This window comes from Procambarus clarkii, chromosome 30 (genome assembly GCF_040958095.1).
Source record: "Procambarus clarkii isolate CNS0578487 chromosome 30, FALCON_Pclarkii_2.0, whole genome shotgun sequence".
Classification (NCBI taxonomy): Eukaryota; Metazoa; Arthropoda; class Malacostraca; order Decapoda; family Cambaridae; genus Procambarus; species Procambarus clarkii.
This window is the reverse complement of record NC_091179.1, coordinates 17,562,934-17,583,307: the sequence shown is the minus strand read 5'-3', so window position 1 is coordinate 17,583,307 and position 20,374 is coordinate 17,562,934. Positions and strand designations below refer to the sequence as shown.

The window sequence follows — 20,374 nt, the reverse complement described above, 5'->3', positions numbered from 1 at the left end:
TGTCCTTGTCACTGTAACCATCTTCACTACACACTGTCAACTTCACCGTAACCATCTTCACTAAAAGACTGTTTTCAACATTGTAACCATCTGCACTATACTGTAATTGTAATATATTACAGAGAGAGAGAGAACTTCATAATAATACAGTATAATCAGGCGCCGGACCCATGTAAACTCATAGCATTGTAAACTAAAGTAACCTCAGTGTTGCCAGAAGTATCGTGACATACCAGAGAGAAGGTACCCGAGTGATTATAGTCTTGAAGACACGTCTTACTGATATTTTCATTCTCATCTTTAATTTGGCCAAGGAGACTATTGTAATATGCACTACGCCTACTCAGGCCAAGCAATTTCGCCCTGTTGAATCTAGTAAAGTTTCACTTGAAAACTGTATATAAGACCGGTGTTCGCAAGGGTACAGAGGCTAGAGAGAGATACAGCGGTTCCTACCTGTGGAGCGGGTACAGTACATGTCTCTCACTTGTCCACAGTTTAATATGAAGTGAGTGATATTTCCCATCGGTATTTTGCATGTTGATTTCATGCTTGTGACGCAATTATATGTAAATGCTCGCATTGATTGTTTTCAAAATTTCACCTCCAAAATAAGAGTGTGTGGATTTGTTTTTTTTATAATAATGGTTTGTGTGAGATATATAATATTCTTTCCTAGTGCAGGACTGTTAATATTGTCTTTTATGAACTGTCTTCCATTATGATGCGTTAATTAAGTCCCCTTTTGCATAAATTAGAGGGTCCCATCCCCTAGTGTACTAAGGGGATGGGACCAAGGGATAATGGGACCCCTACCTATGGAGGGTCCTATCCCCCTAGTGTACTAAGGGGATGGGACTAAGGGATAATGGGACCCCTACCTATGGAGGGTTCCATCCCCTAGTGTACTAAGGGGATGGGACTAAGGGATAATGGGACCCCTACCTATGGAGGGTTCCATCCCCTAGTGTAATAAGGGGATGGGACCCCTACCTATGGAGGGTCCTATCCCCCTAGTGTACCAAATAGAGGGTTCCACCTCCTCATATACCAACTGGAGAGGGGGGACAACCCCCTTACGGTCGGTGGAGCAGCGTGCAGTTTCAACCAAATTTGTTATAAGATTACAAAATTTAATTACAAAAATTAAATATATAAAATGTTTTTAAAATATATTTGCGTTTTGGTCATCACAAGCACCATGCTTGGGATTGTGGGAGAGGAGGTCTCGGAGCTCCAGGCGGCGGGTGGAAACTTGTCGACACCAATGAGCCCCGAGAAAGAGAACACGTCAACCCCATCGAGCCCCGAGAAAGAGAACACGTCAACCCCATCGAGCCCCGAGAAAGAGAACACGTCAACCCCATCGAGCCCCGAGAAAGAGAACACGTCAACCCCATCGAGCACCGGAAAGGAGAACACGTCGACACCAATGAGCCCTCAGCAGAAGAAGCCATTGGGCCCTGAGAAGAAGAACACGTCAACCCCACTAGGTCCTGGGAGAAAGAACCCACTGAGCTCTATGAAGAGGAACACGTCAACCCCATTGGGTCCTAGGAGAAAGAACCCATTGAGCTCTATGAAGAGGAACACGTCAACCCCATTGGGTCCTAGGAGAAAGAACCCACTGAGTCCATCGACCCCATCGGACCCAGGGAAGGGGAACTCAACGACTCCATCAGGCCCTGAGAAGGGGAACTCAACGACCCCATCAGGTCCTGAGAAGAACTCAACGACCCCATCAGGCCCTGAAAAGGGGAACTCAACGACCCTATCGGACCCTGTGCAGGGGAACTCATCGGGCCCTGGGAAGGGGAACTCTACGACCCCATCAGGCCCTGGGAAGGGAAACTCATCGGGCCCTGGGAAGGGGAACTCTACGACCCAATCGGACCCTGGGAAAGGAAACGTGACTAAGCTTAACGATCAGGTGTTGTCTATCCCCCTGGAGGACAGTTCAGGCAGCAGCCGGCCTGGGGCCAAGTACTCTGAGGTCGACCCCTCCAAAAGCGGGTGGGCGAAGCGGCCCTACACCCCCAAAGTCAGACCAGCCATCCACATACACCGGGGCACCACAGACTACGAAGACCGCTGGGACGTAGAGACCCGCGACAAGACCAACTCCCTCAACTTCCGCAGCACGCAGAGGGTAGCCATCATGGGCTACAACACCACCTCCTGGAACCCGCCGAAACCCGCCCTCCCAGACCCCCCAACTGACTACACCAAGCCTCCTCCAAACGACCCCAGCGACAAGCGGGTGTGCAGGATGGAACAGACCTTCCACAGGTTGCTTGGCGAGCCCGTCACCTTCGAGAAGTTTATCTGGAAGAGAAACTTCCAGGAACTGGTGGACAATGGGACCTACCTGCCCTCTGACGCAGACTACCACAGAGACCACACCATTAGGGTATATTGTCCCAAGGAAATGGAGAAATTCTTCGTGCACTATACCAATAGGACGGCAGAGTTCGTGAGGCTCCTCTGAGCCAACCGGGCAGACTGCGGCCATCGTCCTCCACGCATCTACTTTCTATATTACTATTTTTTTCCTTTATTATTTTTTTATATCACACACAGGCACTATTTCATGAACAGTATGGTGTTCATGGGCACTATTTAGCCCATGAACACCACAGATCTCTGCATTTTTTTGTAGTGTTCATTTGTTCTGTTGTGGGAAAGACTGTACAACAGAACTTAGATAATCACTGCGAGGATGAATAGAATTAGACATTATTTTCATATTTTATTAATACTATTACTCCAACAGATGTTGAAGCCATGAGAGACAGATGTCACTCCAGCAGGTGTTGATGCCGTAACAGACAGCTGTCACTCCAGCAGGTGTTGATGCCGTAACAGACAGCTGTCACTCCAGCAGGTGTTGAAGCTGGGAAGAACCATCGCCTATATATGTTGTGGCGCCAGCGTGATGACCTGCTGGCACCACACACTTCCGGCGCCTGATACACCTGCGTCCCTCATGGCACTGGAGTCACCGGAGTGCCACTGAACGCCTCCGGAGCCGGACCTCGAACACACTAGGGCATCACAGCTCGCCCCCCGGCCCTGAGGAAATTACATTGACATTAACATTTCGAATCAAACAAACTGGGTAGCAATGTTTTGTCCCCCACACGGGACAATGAATGACCCACACACACGGGACAATAAATGACCCTCCACACGGGACAATGAATGACCCACACACACGGGACAATGACACACATGGGACAATAAATGACCCCCACACGGGACAATAAATGACCCCCACACGGGACAATAAATGACCCACGCACACGGGGACAATAAATGACCCCCCACACGGGACAATGACACACACGGGACAATAAATGACCCACACACGGGACAATGACACACATGGGACAATAAATGACCCCCACACGGGACTGACACACACGGGACAATGACACACACGGGACATTAATGACCCCCACACGGGACAATGACACACACGGGACAATAAATGACCCCCCACACGGGACAATAAATGACCCCACACGGGACTGACACACACGGGACAATGACACACACGGGACAATGACACACATGGGACAATAAATGACCCACACACGGGACAATGACACACACGGGACAATGACACACATGGGACAATAAATGACCCACACACGGGACAATGACACACATGGGACAATAAATGACCCCCACACGGGACTGACACACACGGGACAATGACACACACGGGACAATGACACACATGGGACAATAAATGACCCACACACGGGACAATGACACACATGGGACAATAAATGACCCCCACACGGGACTGACACACACGGGACAATGACACACACGGGACAATGACACACATGGGACAATAAATGACCCACACACGGGACAATGACACACACGGGACATTAATGACCCCCACACGGGACTGACACACACGGGACATTAATGACCCCCACACGGGACAATGACCCCCCACACGGGACAATGACCCACACGGGACAATAAATGACCCACACGGGACAATAAATGACCCACACACGGGACAATGACACACACGGGACATTAATGACCCCCACACGGGAATGACACACACGGGACATTAATGACCCCCACACGGGACAATGACACACACGGGACAATAAATGACCCCCCACACGGGACAATGACACACACGGGACTATGACCCACACGGGACAATAAATGACCCCCACACGGTAGCACCTACCTGAGCAGCTGCTGCCCGAAGCACTAAACGATCTCAGCATCATGGAGCGGGAACTCTAAGTCGACTGCGGCAACAGGCCCGTGGACAAAGAGAACACGGAGAGGGAGAAGGAGGGGAAGGAAAAGAAGGAGGAGGAGGAGGAACAGTGTAGGATTCTTTATATGCTGCTTGTGGCAGGGAGAGCCACAGTTTATATAGGCGCGGGTGTGTGAGGACGCCAGACTCCGCTAGCCTCACCAACACACACATACACCGTCGTATATTCCTGTCACAAACGCAGAATTATGTATGCAGGAAGCTCCAAAAATAATTCCTTGACAGAAAGATATATTTATGCAACCAAATACAATAAATATCTCGAAACGAAATAGAGTGATTTACGGACATAAAAATCCATTTCTGATGAGCAATGGAAATCATGTTGAGTGGCTTCCTGCGGCCGTCGGGTTGACAGGTCCTGGACGGGTCTGGCTGGCTGGGCGGTACGTAGTACCACACCCACAACGTATGTGTATGTGTATGTGTGTGTGTGTGTATGTATATGTATAGGTATAAAGTATATATGGAAGCTGATCAGAATTACATTTCACCTTTGTGAATGTACATTAATGACACATGTAAAAGACACATCAAACACTTTATGTAGGGCATACGTAAATCTGTGTATTTACGTATGTAGGTTAGCTTAGCATTTTAAAAGCACCGAATCACCTTCTGTGGTCGAGTGTTCAATAAACCCTTGAACTATATGTTTAACACTTCTCTAACCCTGTCCATGGAGGACAGAAGAAAATGTATATATGCTGGTTAGCAATGTGAATGTCTGGCCACGTCTGTGGTAGAAAATAATAATAATAATAATAATAATAATAATAATAATAATAATAATAATAATAATAATAATAATAATAATAATAATAAAAATTGTGTTTAGAGACCTCAGGGAAGGAAACAGCATCACATCTGTTACCATGACGACGGCTTGCAACACTAATATATATATATATATATATATATATATATATATATATATATATATATATATATATATATATATATATATATATACATATATATACATATATATATATATATATATATATATATATATATATATATATATATATATATATATATATATACATATATATACATATATATATATATATATATATATATATATATATATATATATATATATATATATATATATTATATACGCAGTACTCGGTCTACTATGTAAGACGCGATTTGCCTAACAAGTTTTCCTGAATTTATATATTTTTCTTATTTTTTTCTTATGAAATGATAAAGCTTTTCATTTCACCATTTTTTTTTTGTATATTGAGTTAAAACTAACGTAGATATATGACCCAACCTAACCTACCCTACCTAACCTTCTCTACATAACCTAAACTAACATAAATAATATTTAAAATAAACCAATAGGAAACAATTTATTGAAAATAAAGAAAATCACTCGGCCTATTAGGCAATTCGGGCCTTGCATAGTAGGCCGAGAAGTGCGTTCTGGCTACTAGGTACGACATATACATATATAAAAAACTGATGTAAATATGATATTATTTAATAAAAAAAACGGAAAAAATATCAAATATTGTGCCAGTACAATATTACTATTTTCTAGATAACGTCAAAAACGACGTTTTTTGGCTTTAGGTCGAATATACGTCAAAATGCGACGTTCTATTAGGAGGACGGGATGCTTTGTGAGAAGTCTACCCCTCTGTTAACTGAGCGCCCGTCTGGGGTCGACCCGTACATGACAAGTACAGCCTGCAGCGGAGTGCGTGTTTCCTGTGGCATGACTCGGGCCCTGGTTACACCATGCCTCGTGTGACGGGGTCCTGGTTGTACCCTGCATCATGTGAGAGGTCCTGGTTGTACCCTGCATCATGTGAGGGGTCCTGGTTGTACCCTGCATCATGTGAGAGGTCCTGGTTGTACCCTGCATCATGTGAGGGGTCCTGGTTGTACCCTGCATCATGTGAGAGGTCCTGGTTGTACCCTGCATCATGTGAGGGATCCTGGTTGTACCCTGCATCATGTGAGGGGTCCTGGTTGTACCCTGCATCATGCGAGGGGGTCCTGGTTGTACCCTGCATCATGTGAGGGGTCCTGGTTGTACCCTGCATCATGTGAGGGGTCCTGGTTGTACCCTGCATCATGCGAGGGGGTCCTGGTTGTACCCTGCATCATGTGAGGGGTCCTGGTTGTACCCTGCATCATGTGAGGGGTCCTGGTTGTACCCTGCATCATGTGAGGGGTCCTGGTTGTACCCTGCATCATGTGAGGGATCCTGGTTGTACCCTGCATCATGTGAGGGGTCCTGGTTGTACCCTGCATCATGTGAGGGGTCCTGGTTGTACCCTGCATCATGTGAGGGGTCCTGGTTGTACCCTGCATCATGTGAGAGGTCCTGGTTGTACCCTGCATCATGTGAGAGGTCCTGGTTGTACCCTGCATCATGTGAGAGGTCCTGGTTGTACCCTGCATCATGTGAGAGGTCCTGGTTGTACCCTGCATCATGTGAGGGGTCCTGGTTGTACCCTGCATCATGTGAGGGATCCTGGTTGTACCCTGCATCATGTGAGGGGTCCTGGTTGTACCCTGCATCATGTGAGAGGTCCTGGTTGTACCCTGCATCATGTGAGGGGTCCTGGTTGTACCCTGCATCATGTGAGAGGTCCTGGTTGTACCCTGCATCATGTGAGAGGTCCTGGTTGTACCCTGCATCATGTGAGGGGTCCTGGTTGTACCCTGCATCATGTGAGGGATCCTGGTTGTACCCTGCATCATGTGAGGGGTCCTGGTTGTACCCTGCATCATGTGAGGGGTCCTGGTTGTACCCTGCATCATGTGAGGGGTCCTGGTTGTACCCTGCATCATGTGAGAGGTCCTGGTTGTACCCTGCATCATGTGAGAGGTCCTGGTTGTACCCTGCATCATGTGAGAGGTCCTGGTTGTACCCTGCATCATGTGAGGGGTCCTGGTTGTACCCTGCATCATGTGAGGGATCCTGGTTGTACCCTGCATCATGTGAGGGATCCTGGTTGTACCCTGCATCATGTGAGAGGTCCTGGTTGTACCCTGCATCATGTGAGGGGGTCCTGGTTGTACCCTGCATCATGTGAGAGGTCCTGGTTGTACCCTGCATCATGTGAGAGGTCCTGGTTGTACCCTGCATCATGTGAGAGGTCCTGGTTGTACCCTGCATCATGTGAGAGGTCCTGGTTGTACCCTGCATCACGTGAGAGGTCCTGGTTGTACCCTGCATCATGTGAGGGGTCCTGGTTGTACCCTGCATCATGTGAGGGATCCTGGTTGTACCCTGCATCATGTGAGGGATCCTGGTTGTACCCTGCATCATGTGAGAGGTCCTGGTTGTACCCTGCATCATGTGAGGGGGTCCTGGTTGTACCCTGCATCATGTGAGAGGTCCTGGTTGTACCCTGCATCATGTGAGGGGTCCTGGTTGTACCCTGCATCATGTGAGGTCCTGGTTGTACCCTGCATCATGTGAGAGGTCCTGGTTGTACCCTGCATCATGCGAGGGGGTCCTGGTTGTACCCTGCATCATATGAGGGGTCCTGGTTGTACCCTGCATCATGTGAGGGATCCTGGTTGTACCCTGCATCATACGAGAGGTCCTGGTTGTACCCTGCATCATATGAGGGGTCCTGGTTGTACCCTGCATCATACGAGAGGTCCTGGTTGTACCCTGCATCATATGAGAGATCCTGGTTGTACCCTGCATCATATGAGAGATCCTGGTTGTACCCTGCATCATATGAGAGATCCTGGTTGTACCTTGCATCATTTGAGGGGTCCTGGTTGTACCCTGCATCATACGAGAGGTCCTGGTTGTACCCTGCATCATATGAGAGGTCCTGGTTGTACAGAGACCCCCAGTACCACCATCCCTATTCTCGATAACATAAACGGGAAATATATTTCCAGCTTATTCCTAACAGGCATAAAAATAATTCCGTGTTATCAAAAACATCTTCCTTTGCGTTTAAGGGAGAAAAACCCTCCCGTCCATACATATATATCCTTCGACAAAAATATACAATACTGCGTCAGATGAGGGTTATACGCAGTTCGTATACGAATGGTGCCACCGGACCGATCCTGTACAGGACGGGTGGGCGTGGACCGCGCCCGGCCCGCACCACCAACACCTCCAACATTGCACAGCATGATGAAAAATAAGGCATCGAAGCCTTTAATGATTATCCTTGATAAACCACTGTCGGCAGAGTATAGCACAGCCTAACACATCATTATCAGTATAGCACAGCATAATGCAGCATTATCAGTACAGCACAGCATAACACATTATCAGAATAGCACAGCATAACACATCATTATCAGTATAGCACAGCATAACTAGTATAGCACAGCATAACTAGTATAGCACAGCATAATGCATTACTAATATAGCAGTGCATAATGCAGCATTATTAGCATAGCACAGCATAATGCAGCATTACCAGTATATAAGAGCATAATGCAGCATTATTAGTATAGCACAGCATAATGCAGCATTACTAATATATCACAGCATAATGCAGCATTACTAGTATAGCACAGCATAATGCAGCATTACTAGTATATCACAGCATAATGCAGCATTACTAGTATAGCACAGCATAATGCAGCATTACTAATATATCACAGCATAATGCAGCATTACTAGTATAGCACAGCATAATGCAGCATTACTAGTATAGCACAGCATAATGCAGCATTACTAATATATCACAGCATAATGCAGCATTACTAGTATATCACAGCATAATGCAGCATTAACAGTATAGCACAGCATAATGCAGCATTAACAGTATAGCTCAGCATAATGCAGCATTACTAGTATATCACAGCATAATGCAGCATTACTAGTATATCACAGCATAATGCAGCATTAACAGTATAGCACAGCATAATGCAGCATTACCAGTATATCACAGCATAATGCAGCATTACCAGTATATCACAGCATAATGCAGCATTACCAGTATATCACAGCATAATGCAGCATTACCAGTATATCACAGCATTACCAGTATAACACAGCATAATGCAGCATTACCATTATATCACAGCATAATGCAGCATTACCAGTATATCACAGCATAATGCAGCATTACCAGTATAACACGGCATAATGCAGCATTACCAGTATATCACAGCATAATGCAGCATTACCAGTATAACACAGCATAATGCAGCATTACCAGTATATCACAGCATAATGCAGCATTTCCAGTATAACAACATTACCAGTATAACACAGCATAATGAAGCATTACCAGTATAACACAGCATAATGCAGCATTACCAGTATGGCACAGCATAATGCAGCATTACCAGTATGGCACAGCATAATGCAGCATTACCAGTATAACACAGCATAATGAAGCATTACCAGCATAACACAGCATCATGCAGCATTACCAGTATAGCACAGCATTACCAGTATAACACAGCATAATGCAGCATTACCAGTATAACAGCATAATGCAGCATTACCAGTATAACACAGCATAATGAAGCATTACCAGTATAGCACAGCATAATGCAGCATTACCAGTATGGCACAGCATAATGCAGCATTACCAGTATGGCACAGCATAATGCAGCATTACCAGTATAACACAGCATAATGAAGCATTACCAGCATAACACAGCATCATGCAGCATTACCAGTATGGCACAGCATTACCAGTATGGCACAGCATAATGCAGCATTACCAGTATAACAGCATAATGCAGCATTACCAGTATAACAGCATAATGCAGCATTACCAGTATAACACAGCATAATGCAGCATTACCAGTATAACACAGCATAATGCAGCATTACCAGTATAACACAGCATAATGCAGCATTACCAGTATAACACAGCATAATGAAGCATTACCAATATAACACAGCATAATGCAGCATTACCAGTATGGCACAGCATAATGCAGCATTACCAGTATAGCACAGCATAATGCAGCATTACCAGTATAACACAGCATAATGCAGCATTACCAGTATGGCACAGCATAATGCAGCATTACCGGTATGGCACAGCATTACCAGTATAACACAGCATAATGCAGCATTACCAGTATAACACAGCATAATGCAGCATTACCAGTATAACACAGCATAATGCAGCATTACCAGTATGGCACAGCATAATGAAGCATTACCAGTATAACACAGCATAATGAAACATTAACAGTATAACACAGCATAACCAGTATAATGCAGCATTACCAGTATATCATATAATGCAGCATTACCAGTATAACACAGCATAATGCAGCATTATGAGAGGCGGGCAGACGGGACACGGAGGGCATGACGGGTCCCTGTGGGTACCTGTCCTGGACGCGATGGCCAGCCAGCTCCTTCCTCACAACACGACCCGCGCCGCTACTAAACTTATCATTCACCACCAAAAATTTAATTTTTTTCCTTGTCAATGACTATTTTCCTCTCGAGATATTTGTTGTAATTTATTAAAAGTTTATAGGAGCAGCGTTTAGTGTTATCAGAACCGATGTCTCGCGGCTGTATCGTCGGGCATTCATGAAATGCGAAATTATAATTACAAAAATATAAAAATAAATAAATAGGCTATTCAGACTCCTAAATTCAAAACTGCGGTTTATATTTTTTAGTTATGTGTAATGTGCATTAGGATATATATAAATATTTAGGTATCAACATTCGGCATCCATGAGGCTAGGCACGTGAGGCTTGGGGTATATATATTTTAGCACCAACTCCAGAGATCAGACTTAAGCACAAGTTACCTGAGGGAGCGCGGTGAACAGGTGCTGCACAGCCGAGATACAGCCGAGAGACACTTAGGACACCCACGAGGTGAGTACACTTTAAGACAACTATATACTTGATGTAATGCTTAGATCGACGCTCATTTGTTAATCAGGTCACGGGACAGTAAATTGCTGACTTGTAATGCGGTTGACTCACAATCAACTGAACGGGAGTTCGATTCCCTGGCAGGGCGATCTGGGTAAGGTGAGTCGTTAACATAGACCAAATTAAGGGAGGGTAATGGGGCAAACAGGCTTGCTGTCTCCGACTTTAAGAAACATTAAAATGAAGACGATTGTGGTAGTGAAATTGCCATTGAATTGTATTCTAGATAATTTTTCTTTTTTTAATATTAATGTCCCCAAGAATATGATATATTTTATAAACATAAATTCAAGAATAATATTTGTTTATACGAGACAATTTACAAATTGTAGCTAATACCATTGTCTTTCTTGTTACAGGTTCTCACCATGCCGAAAGGTAAGTCATCTGCCTTGTTCATTGTGGAGTGTCCCAACACCTGTACACTGTGGAATGTCCCAACACCTGTACACTGTGGAATGTCCCAACACCTGTACACTGTGGAGTGTCCCAACACCTGTACACTGTGGAATGTCCCAACACCTGTACACTGTGGAATGTCCCAACACCTGTACACTGTGGAATGTCCCAACACCTGTACACTGTGGAATGTCCCAACACCTGTACACTGTGGAATGTCACAACACCTGTACACTGTGGAATGTCCCAACACCTGTACACTGTGGAATGTCCCAACACCTGTACACTGAGGAATGTCCCAACACCTGTACACTGTGGAATGTCCCAACACCTGTACACTGAGAAATGTCCCAACACCTGGACACTGAGGAATGTCCCAACACCTGTACACTGAGGAATGTCCCAACACCTGTACACTGAGGAATAATTCTTCACATAATGACCCGTCAATCTGTTAACAGCAAGGTATCCAATTACTGCTGGGTGAACAGGGGCGAAAAGTTAAAGATTGGCGAACGGTTAAATCTCCCTGGCCAAGACTCGAACCCAAACCAAATTGCCGGAGAGGCACTGGTGTTACCACTACACTAAGACCTGCATATACTCATTATACTAGTCGATCTTGTTCACAACTTCATTAGTCATTCCTCTCTGGCCCAAGCAAGTTTGGTATCTTTATAATACATTTATGGGAATTTTCAAATCTATTTCCACCTGCCCAAGTACTTATTCCAAGAACAAGGACATGAATAGCCATCTTTTCAAAGACTTCTCTCGTATTTCTAATACCTCCTGCTCTTTACGTAACTCATTTAAGATAATTCCACCTGCTCCAAAAGATTTCTTAATGCATTTCCTCCCGCGTCAAAAGTTTTATTTATCATAGTTACTCATATAAAATTTCCCCAGCTACTGACGTTTTCTTTAATGCACTCAACTTTTGAATTGATTCATTACAAATGCAACGTCTTTCCCTCCAGGATACGTTGCTTCGCCTGGCGACCTGAACGATGCCGGCTTCACTAAAGGCGGCATCAGCAAGGGTAGCTTGGGCTCCGGAATGATGTCGTATGCTGACAAGAATGCTGGCAGCAGGGGTGTGGTGCCTCCACTGCAGAGTGCCGGTGCCAGGGGGCAGCCTTTTTCAGGTGGGTTCATGAGTGTATTATTTTATACACACAGTCTCATTAGGATTCTATTTTTATTTTTTTAACATTTTTGGTATTCAATGGTGTAGTGTTACTGGCTATTGTGCTCGGAAAGTCCATACTGTTCCCATGACCTATTTGGAAACTACATTTTATTTATTTATTTATATACTAGAAGGTACATTGGGTTTGTGAGAATACATAGCATAGTACAGTATTTACAATCTTGTAAAGCCACTAGTACGCGCAGCGTTTCGGGCAGGTCCTTAATGCTAATTCTGTACATCTTCCATGACTTCTGCAGCAGGAAATGTGAGCCGCGGCGCCCTGGACCAGTCAGGGTTCAGCTCTGGCGGGATCCAGAGGAACAGCGGTGGCGCCAACGCCATGAGCGCCGCCTACACCTCCGGGGCAGGCAAGGGCGTCGTGTCTGCGGCACAGTCTGCTGGCGCAAGGAAATAAAAACAAGAGAGGTGGTCGTGGTTTACTCTGCTGGGGGGGAAGGGGTTACTGTGGCGACTTGAGTGATTGTTGGACATCGTGGCTTTTTTGGTATTTCATAAGTCAATAAAATTCTAGTATTAATTAATGTATTTTTCTTAATTCATCATTATTTATTTACTAAAACAAGTATGTTGGGCTTCGTGATGGTAGGCTGCAGTAACGTCAAGTAACACATAATTGCGTTGCTTTCAATCACTGTAATTACTGACTGTACCGTACTGTATTAAGGCTTCGAAACACTAACTTTGCTAAAAAATTGTTCTGTTTAAGACATGTAATGCTGAAAGCAATGTATAACTATGGTAGTACAAAAGATTTCATAAGATCTTCATTAAAATAAATAGTATAAATTAAAGTAACAATTTTTATACTGGACTATAAATTAAACTTTGCAGCTTTTTACACTAATCATACGAAAACAATGGAGAAAATATTTAAGTGGTATTTCCAATATTTGCAATTTGTGTTGAATGCAATATATAAACATAAAGGAAGCCTATTATTAACTCTTTAATAACAACAGTTTTATACCATAGTAATTCAAACGAAGCTTAACGTACGAGCAGTAAACCTTGAGAAATTTAATGACACTTTAAAATTGTATTAAATTAGTAAGACCAAAATTTATTATGAGAGACTATACAGAAGAAATCCTCACAGACACGGAAGATGAGGCTACATGTCGACCACCCCTCCCTTCCCCCCCCCCAACACACACACATGGATAGGCTAAAACCGGTTATGTGTTTTTCATTTACTCGTAACAAAAAGTTCCAAGTAGCACGGGCTATGGTGAGCCCGTAGTAGACTTCGATCTTTCCTTGTACCATCTAGATTTAAGCTTTTAAAGTTGGTGCAGAATGCGTTAACAATAGCTAGAGGCGCGCACTGGGCTACTGGGGGATTCTCATCCACATTAAAGAGTGAAATCCAACCGCAAAGTCCCGGGGTTAGATTCTCGCGGCAGGACGGAAACGTTTGGGTACGTTTCTTATCACCTGATGCTTCCTGCTTGCTTCACTCTCAGGTAAATATCGAAGAGCCTCTCTATTCCACCTGTTCTCCCACTCAATGGGAGAACAGGTGGAACAGGTGTTACGACACTAGAAAAAAGAAGGGGGAGGGGGATATGATAGGAACGTATAACAAAATACTCAGGGGGATTGACAGAGGGGACATAGACGATATGTTCCCACTCAATGTTTACTCACATTACTAACGGGAATGTTGACGTTTTCTATGAATGCGCCTTCTTGATAAGTTGGTGGGTTGCTTGGGTACACACGTGAGAAGCATTCTGGCAGAGAATGATATAATTTGTTTTCGGAAACAAATATGCTTTTTACGTGCCTCTCAGTACTCCTGGATAATTATATAAATCCCATCATAGTTTACCAGTTCGTACCCCCAACAACATTCTGAATGTCTCAGTCAATAATCAATAATATAATTGATTATTGAGATATCAATAATCAATGTCTCATTATTCTTTATCTTAAAAAAAAAATCTGAGCTACATGCCCATAGTAATTACTACATTATTATTGTTTGTATTGTTATGCTAGTATAATTTTCGGTTCAAAATGGGATTTTCCAGGGATGTGTACCCAAAAACACACACATTATATATATATATATATATATATATATATATATATATATATATATATATATATATATATATATATATATATATGATATGAAAAGATACGAGAAGCTGGATAGCGGTTAGTTGCTTCTGAAATCTTTCAAACATCAATAAACGTCAAATAATTAGCGTACTAAACTTAACTCTTGTTCTAACTGTGATTTACTAGCTTGCATAAAATTATCATAATTATTAAACTATAGAAAAATCGTAAAAATCCCGAATAATTAAACACTTTGTAATGACTTAGTTATTTAGGATATATTTAGATTGCGTCATAAAAGAGATTTTCCCCACTTGGCGGGTGAAAGATAACGGTCAGCTTGAAGGGGTTCTAAGAGGTTAATAACCCCTTGTCTGCCACAGTTAAAGTCATCGCTCGCTGCATCAGGGTACAACTGACAGTGAGAACCAAACTAAACTGCTTATCTTCGAGGCATAATACAGGAAAATAATGGTGTTACAGTATCCAATGACTGGAGGAACGCGCGCCTCCAGGCGGCCAGATAACCTGATCCAACTGGAATATCTACGCCTCGCTCAGGTGTGGCCGCGATCACAGTTGCCACATCGCGGCTGGAAACCGCGAGCGACGCACTTGTTGTCTCTACTGACTTTTATATCATAAATAATGGATATTTATCGATTAATAAAATCTCTCGTATTGTCATGTAATATAGTAGGCGGTTAAATATATAGTTTGTCAATATAACGTAGGCTGGGACACTGAATGTTGTGGATGTGATGCGACGTGGTGTTGGCATCACTTTATATCTGGCCCGTGCCAGGTGGAAGGACCTCACTGGCTGCTCACAACGGTGCCGTTACTTTTCGGAAAATAATTTTTGGGGTTGTAAATATCGCTTTCCTTCGTTTAAAACCAGTTTTTACCATAAATTGATAAAGTTGTGTATAAATGCGTTGCTGGTTTCTTGATAACAAACTCGTTGCCATACAGCACTTGCAAGTCACTGTTGACAATTTCGACCAATTTATGCTAAAACTCTTCCATGTTGGATGCAGATGATAAATAACACTCTAATATGTTTTCCAATATTATAATTTGTGCTTCTAAGTGAATTTAACATATAGTTCCTTCCTTAATTCTACATATTTTGACGGATTCCTCGGAAATTGGGTGCGTGTGGCGACTGATGGCATCTCGAGAGCGAGGCGCGCAGGCACGTAAATACAGCTGCGCCATTGATTCTTCACCAGTCGTCAGTTCACGTTCAGCAGCCACACATGTAAGTCCTCTTAACCCTGTGTTTTGTGAACGTTCTTTTGTGTGAATGAACCCCATTCATTGTTGCTTCCCTTGTATTGTGAACGTTTTGTTCGATAGTAATTATCCCCCTAGTGAGTATTATATCTTGCATTCTTATACCTTTAGTGAGTATTGTCCCTGTGTTCAGTATTAACCCTTGTGTTCAGTTACCTGTGTCCAGTATCAGGAGTTTATTCTTTGTGTTGCGAGTGTTTCCAGTTGTGTTGCGAGTGTTTCCAGTTGTGTTGCAAGTTTCCAGTTGTGTTGCGAGTGTTTCCAGTTGTGTTAAGAGTGTAGCCTATTGTGTTAAGTGTTTCCAGTTGTGTTGCGAGTATTTCCAGTTGTGTTGCAAGTGTTTCCAGTTGTGTTGCGAGTGTTTCCAGTTGTGTTGCAAGTGTTTCCAGTTGTGTTGCGAGTGTTTCCAGTTGTGTTGCAAGTGTTTCCAGTTGTGTTGCGAGTGTTTCCAGTTGTGTTGCAAGTGTTTCCAGTTGTGTTGCGAGTGTTTCCAGTTGTGTTGCGAGTGTTTCCAGTTGTGTTGCGAGTGTTTCCAGTTGTGTTGCGAGTGTTTCCAGTTGTGTTGCAAGTTTCCAGTTGTGTTGCGAGTGTTTCCAGTTGTGTTGCGAGTGTTTCCAGTTGTGTTAAGAGTGTAGCCTATTGTGTTAAGTGTTTCCAGTTGTGTTGCGAGTGTTTCCAGTTGTGTTGCAAGTGTTTCCAGTTGTGTTGCAAGTGTTATCAGTTGTGTAGAGAGTGCTTCCAGTTGTGTTGCGTGTGTTTCCAATTGTGTTGCGAGTGTTTCCAATTGTGTTGCGAGAGTTTCTAATTGTGTTGCGAGTGTTTCCAATTGTGTTAAGAGTGTTTCCAGTAGTGTTGCGAGTGTTTCCAGGTGTGTTGCGAGTGTTTCCAATTGTGTTTAGTGTTTCCAGTTGTGTTTCAAAGTTGAGTTGCTATTATTGCCTATTGTGTTGCGAGTGTACCTATTGTGTTGCCCATTGTGTTGAATATTGTGTTGCAAATTGTATTGCGAGTGTTAGTCTTAAGTCATTCTGTAACTCGGCAATGTTAATTTTCTGAAACATTGTATTATTAACAAAATATATTTTTTGTAAGGTCAGGTTTGGTTGGGTCAAGTCTTCAGGGGCAAAATAATTAAACATTTCAAAGATTTTGGAATTTACTCATTTCGTATTATAATTTTGATATATAATATATACATTTGTTTTACTTTATATTTTTTATTATTTTTTATTAAAATACGAAATTCATTTTAATATATATTTATATATTTGATGAATAATGCGACATTCACGTGTTTTAAGTTCCTCGTGATTTACACACACACACACACACACACACACACACACACACACACACACACACACACACACACACACACACACACACACACACACACACACACACACACATATATGAGAGTTAAATGACGATACTGAATAATTTAACACCCGTTTTCTTTTGCAGAATTCACCATGCCACCTAAAAGTGAGTTACTAGAGCGTCAACTAATGTATATAACCACACTGCCCCGTGACGAATGTACCTTACCTACCCGCACTAGAAACATCATTACTCCACTTGACCCAGGACTTGCCAATTACTCCACTTGACCCAGGACTTGCCAATTACTCCACTTGACCCAGGACTTGCCAATTACTCCACTTGACCCAGGACTTGCCAATTACTCCACTTGACCCAGGACTTGCCAATTACTCCACTTGACCCAGGACTTGCCAATTACTCCACTTGACCCAGGACTTGCCACTTGACCCAGGACTTGCCAATTACTCCACTTGACCCAGGACTTGCCACTTGACCCAGGACTTGCCAATTACTCCACTTGACCCAGGACTTGCCACTTGACCCAGGACTTGCCAATTACTCCACTTGACCCAGGACTTGCCAATTACTCCACTTGACCCAGGACTTGCCAATTACTCCACTTGACCCAGGACTTGCCAATTACTCCACTTGACCCAGGACTTGCCAATTACTCCACTTGACCCAGGACTTGCCAATTACTCCACTTGACCCAGGACTTGCCAATTACTCCACTTGACCCAGGACTTGCCAATTACTCCACTTGACCCAGGACTTGCCAATTACTCCACTTGACCCAGGACTTGCCAATTACTCCACTTAACCCAAGACTTGGTAAACAGCTCACCTACCCCAAGATTTCATCATTCCCTTTTCCACCTATCTAAAAACTTGCCAAATTTGTTTGTTCATCATAGACTTGAAGTTATATGTCAACAGTTGCTCCAGAGAGAGAGTCTAGCACATCTTACCCTTCACTCTGCACCATAGCCCCTTCACGTCCTTGTATAATTTCCGTTATGCGGCCCCAGATATACCCGTTATCACCTTTCATTGTGTCAAACACCTTGCCACCGAGACTGTGTGCTAGCTAACGTCTGCTCTTGCTCCTCAGGCGACAAGAAGAAGAAAGCCACTGGCAAGGGGGCGCCCGACACTCCAAATGCCGACACCAAAGAACAGCCTACTACAGGTTAGTCCTTCCTCAGGGTTACATAATACGTTTAAGTTGTTTTTTTTAGTCTTTGAATTAACCACGTGCAGTGATATCAGATGTGGAATGTTGTTTAGCAATTGTATAACGTCTTTAGATAGGGTCAGGGTGTACAGACATCTTAAGATAGGGTCAGGCTGTACAGACATCTTTAGATAGGGTCAGGGTGTACAGACATCTTAAGATAGGGCCAGGCTGTACAGACATTTTACAATAGGGCCAGGCTGTACAGACATCTTAAGATAAGGCCAGGCTGTACAGACATCTTAAGATAGGGTCAGGGTGTACAGACATCTTAAGATAAGGCCAGGCTATACAGACATCTTACGATAGGGTCAGGGATAGTGATTCTCAACAAGAGGCTCACGTAATATATCTTTAACCTGTCGATTACAAAGGACGAGGAACATTATTATTAATTAAATGTTGTGGATCTTCCTCAGAAGGAGGTGTCCGGAAAAGCAGAGGCGGCCATAATGAGAAGGGAAACACCGACAAGTCTAAATAAGGGCCGTGGGCGGTGTCGGCCAGTCAGTTCGCCGACGCCGGGTGTTAGGACGGAGGACCGTGCTGGCTTTCAACACCTGCTGGAGTTGCTGCCGACAGTTGTGGCCTCAACACCTGCTGGAGTAGCGGCTATTGGTCGTGACTTCAACACCTGTTGCAGTAACTGCTGATCTTCGGAGCTTCAGCACCTGCTAGAGCAGCGGTTGACCGTGGTGGCTTCGACACTTACTGGAGTGATGGCTGAATATGTCTTGCTTACACACCTGCTGGAGTGATGGCTGAATATGTCTTGCCTACACACCTGCTGGAGTGATGGCTGAATATGTCTTGCTTACACACCTGCTGGAGTGATGGCTGAATATGTCTGGCTTACACACCTGCTGGAGTGATGGCTGAATATGTCTTGCCTACACACCTGCTGGAGTGATGGCTGAATATGTCTGGCTTACACACCTGCTGTAGTGATGGCTGAATATGTCTGCTTACACACCTGCTGGAGTGACGGCGCTACTCTTTGTTTTATAATAAATCAATAAACTGTTATAGTTGACCACGAGTTCACTTTAAGGAGTCAAAAGTACTGGCTACAATTTCCACTGTAAGAGGTAATATTATGACTTAATATATTAGTCTTAGTGATTCCCTCCTCCCTGAAGATAGGTAGACTGCATTGTTCTCACTATTAAGTGACACTTATGAAAACTTAGATATTAAGGTTCGAGCATTTAAATAAAATGCAAAATTAAGAGGTTGTATTTATATTCCCTGGAGCTTGGTATTGATATTTGTATGGTCTTATTTGGTGTGTGTTGAGGTGTTTGGGCACGCGTCTTGGCTCTATTAGGCGTGTTTGCTGATGGTTTGTCGAGTTAAATAGGACTCTTTGTTAGTTTGTTGACATGTTTTAATTGGTGTGTTGCGTCAGTAGTTAAAATGAAAATATTAAAATCCTAATATGTGTAGATGTTTTCTAAATTGAAAACTTTCGCTCTTAATATGTGTAGATGTTTTTTTAAATGAAAACTTTCGCTCAATGTAAAAATTCCTCCGTACCTATGTGGGGTTAACATTATATGCATCCTATGAACACGCTACAAATTCAAATTCAATTTATTATGCACCCCATACCCATCCCGTGGGGGAAAAGGGTTAGAGGCACATAAT

At 43.5% G+C, this 20,374-nt stretch overlaps 2 protein-coding genes across 5 annotated transcripts; one reads left to right on the top strand and one right to left on the bottom strand.

The window, feature by feature from the left end:
* Positions 1-6,407: 6,407 nt before the first annotated feature.
* Positions 6,408-7,610, bottom strand: LOC123765566 (eukaryotic translation initiation factor 3 subunit A-like). Its single transcript, XM_045754245.2, has one exon. It carries the CDS (start codon positions 7,608-7,610, stop codon positions 6,408-6,410), a length of 1,203 nt encoding a protein of 400 aa, XP_045610201.2.
* Positions 7,611-10,988: 3,378 nt separating this feature from the next.
* On the top strand, positions 10,989-19,956 carry LOC123765463 (uncharacterized). 4 transcript variants are annotated; one of them, XR_011230034.1, is made up of 8 exons: positions 10,989-11,129; positions 11,549-11,567; positions 12,569-12,736; positions 13,041-15,741; positions 16,056-16,135; positions 17,635-17,655; positions 18,605-18,682; positions 19,147-19,956. XR_011230034.1 is itself a non-coding variant. In XM_045754054.2 (4 exons), exons 1-4 carry the CDS (start codon positions 16,043-16,045, stop codon positions 19,378-19,380), a joined length of 423 nt encoding a protein of 140 aa, XP_045610010.2. In that variant the 5' UTR covers positions 16,028-16,042; the 3' UTR covers positions 19,381-19,956. The 4 variants fall into 4 exon arrangements, 2 of the variants coding, with proteins under 2 accessions (XP_045610010.2, XP_045610009.2); XR_011230033.1 differs by having other exon boundaries at positions 13,041-16,135; XM_045754054.2 differs by lacking the exons at positions 10,989-11,129; positions 11,549-11,567; positions 12,569-12,736; positions 13,041-15,741 and having other exon boundaries at positions 16,028-16,135; positions 19,150-19,956.
* Positions 19,957-20,374: the final 418 nt, after the last annotated feature.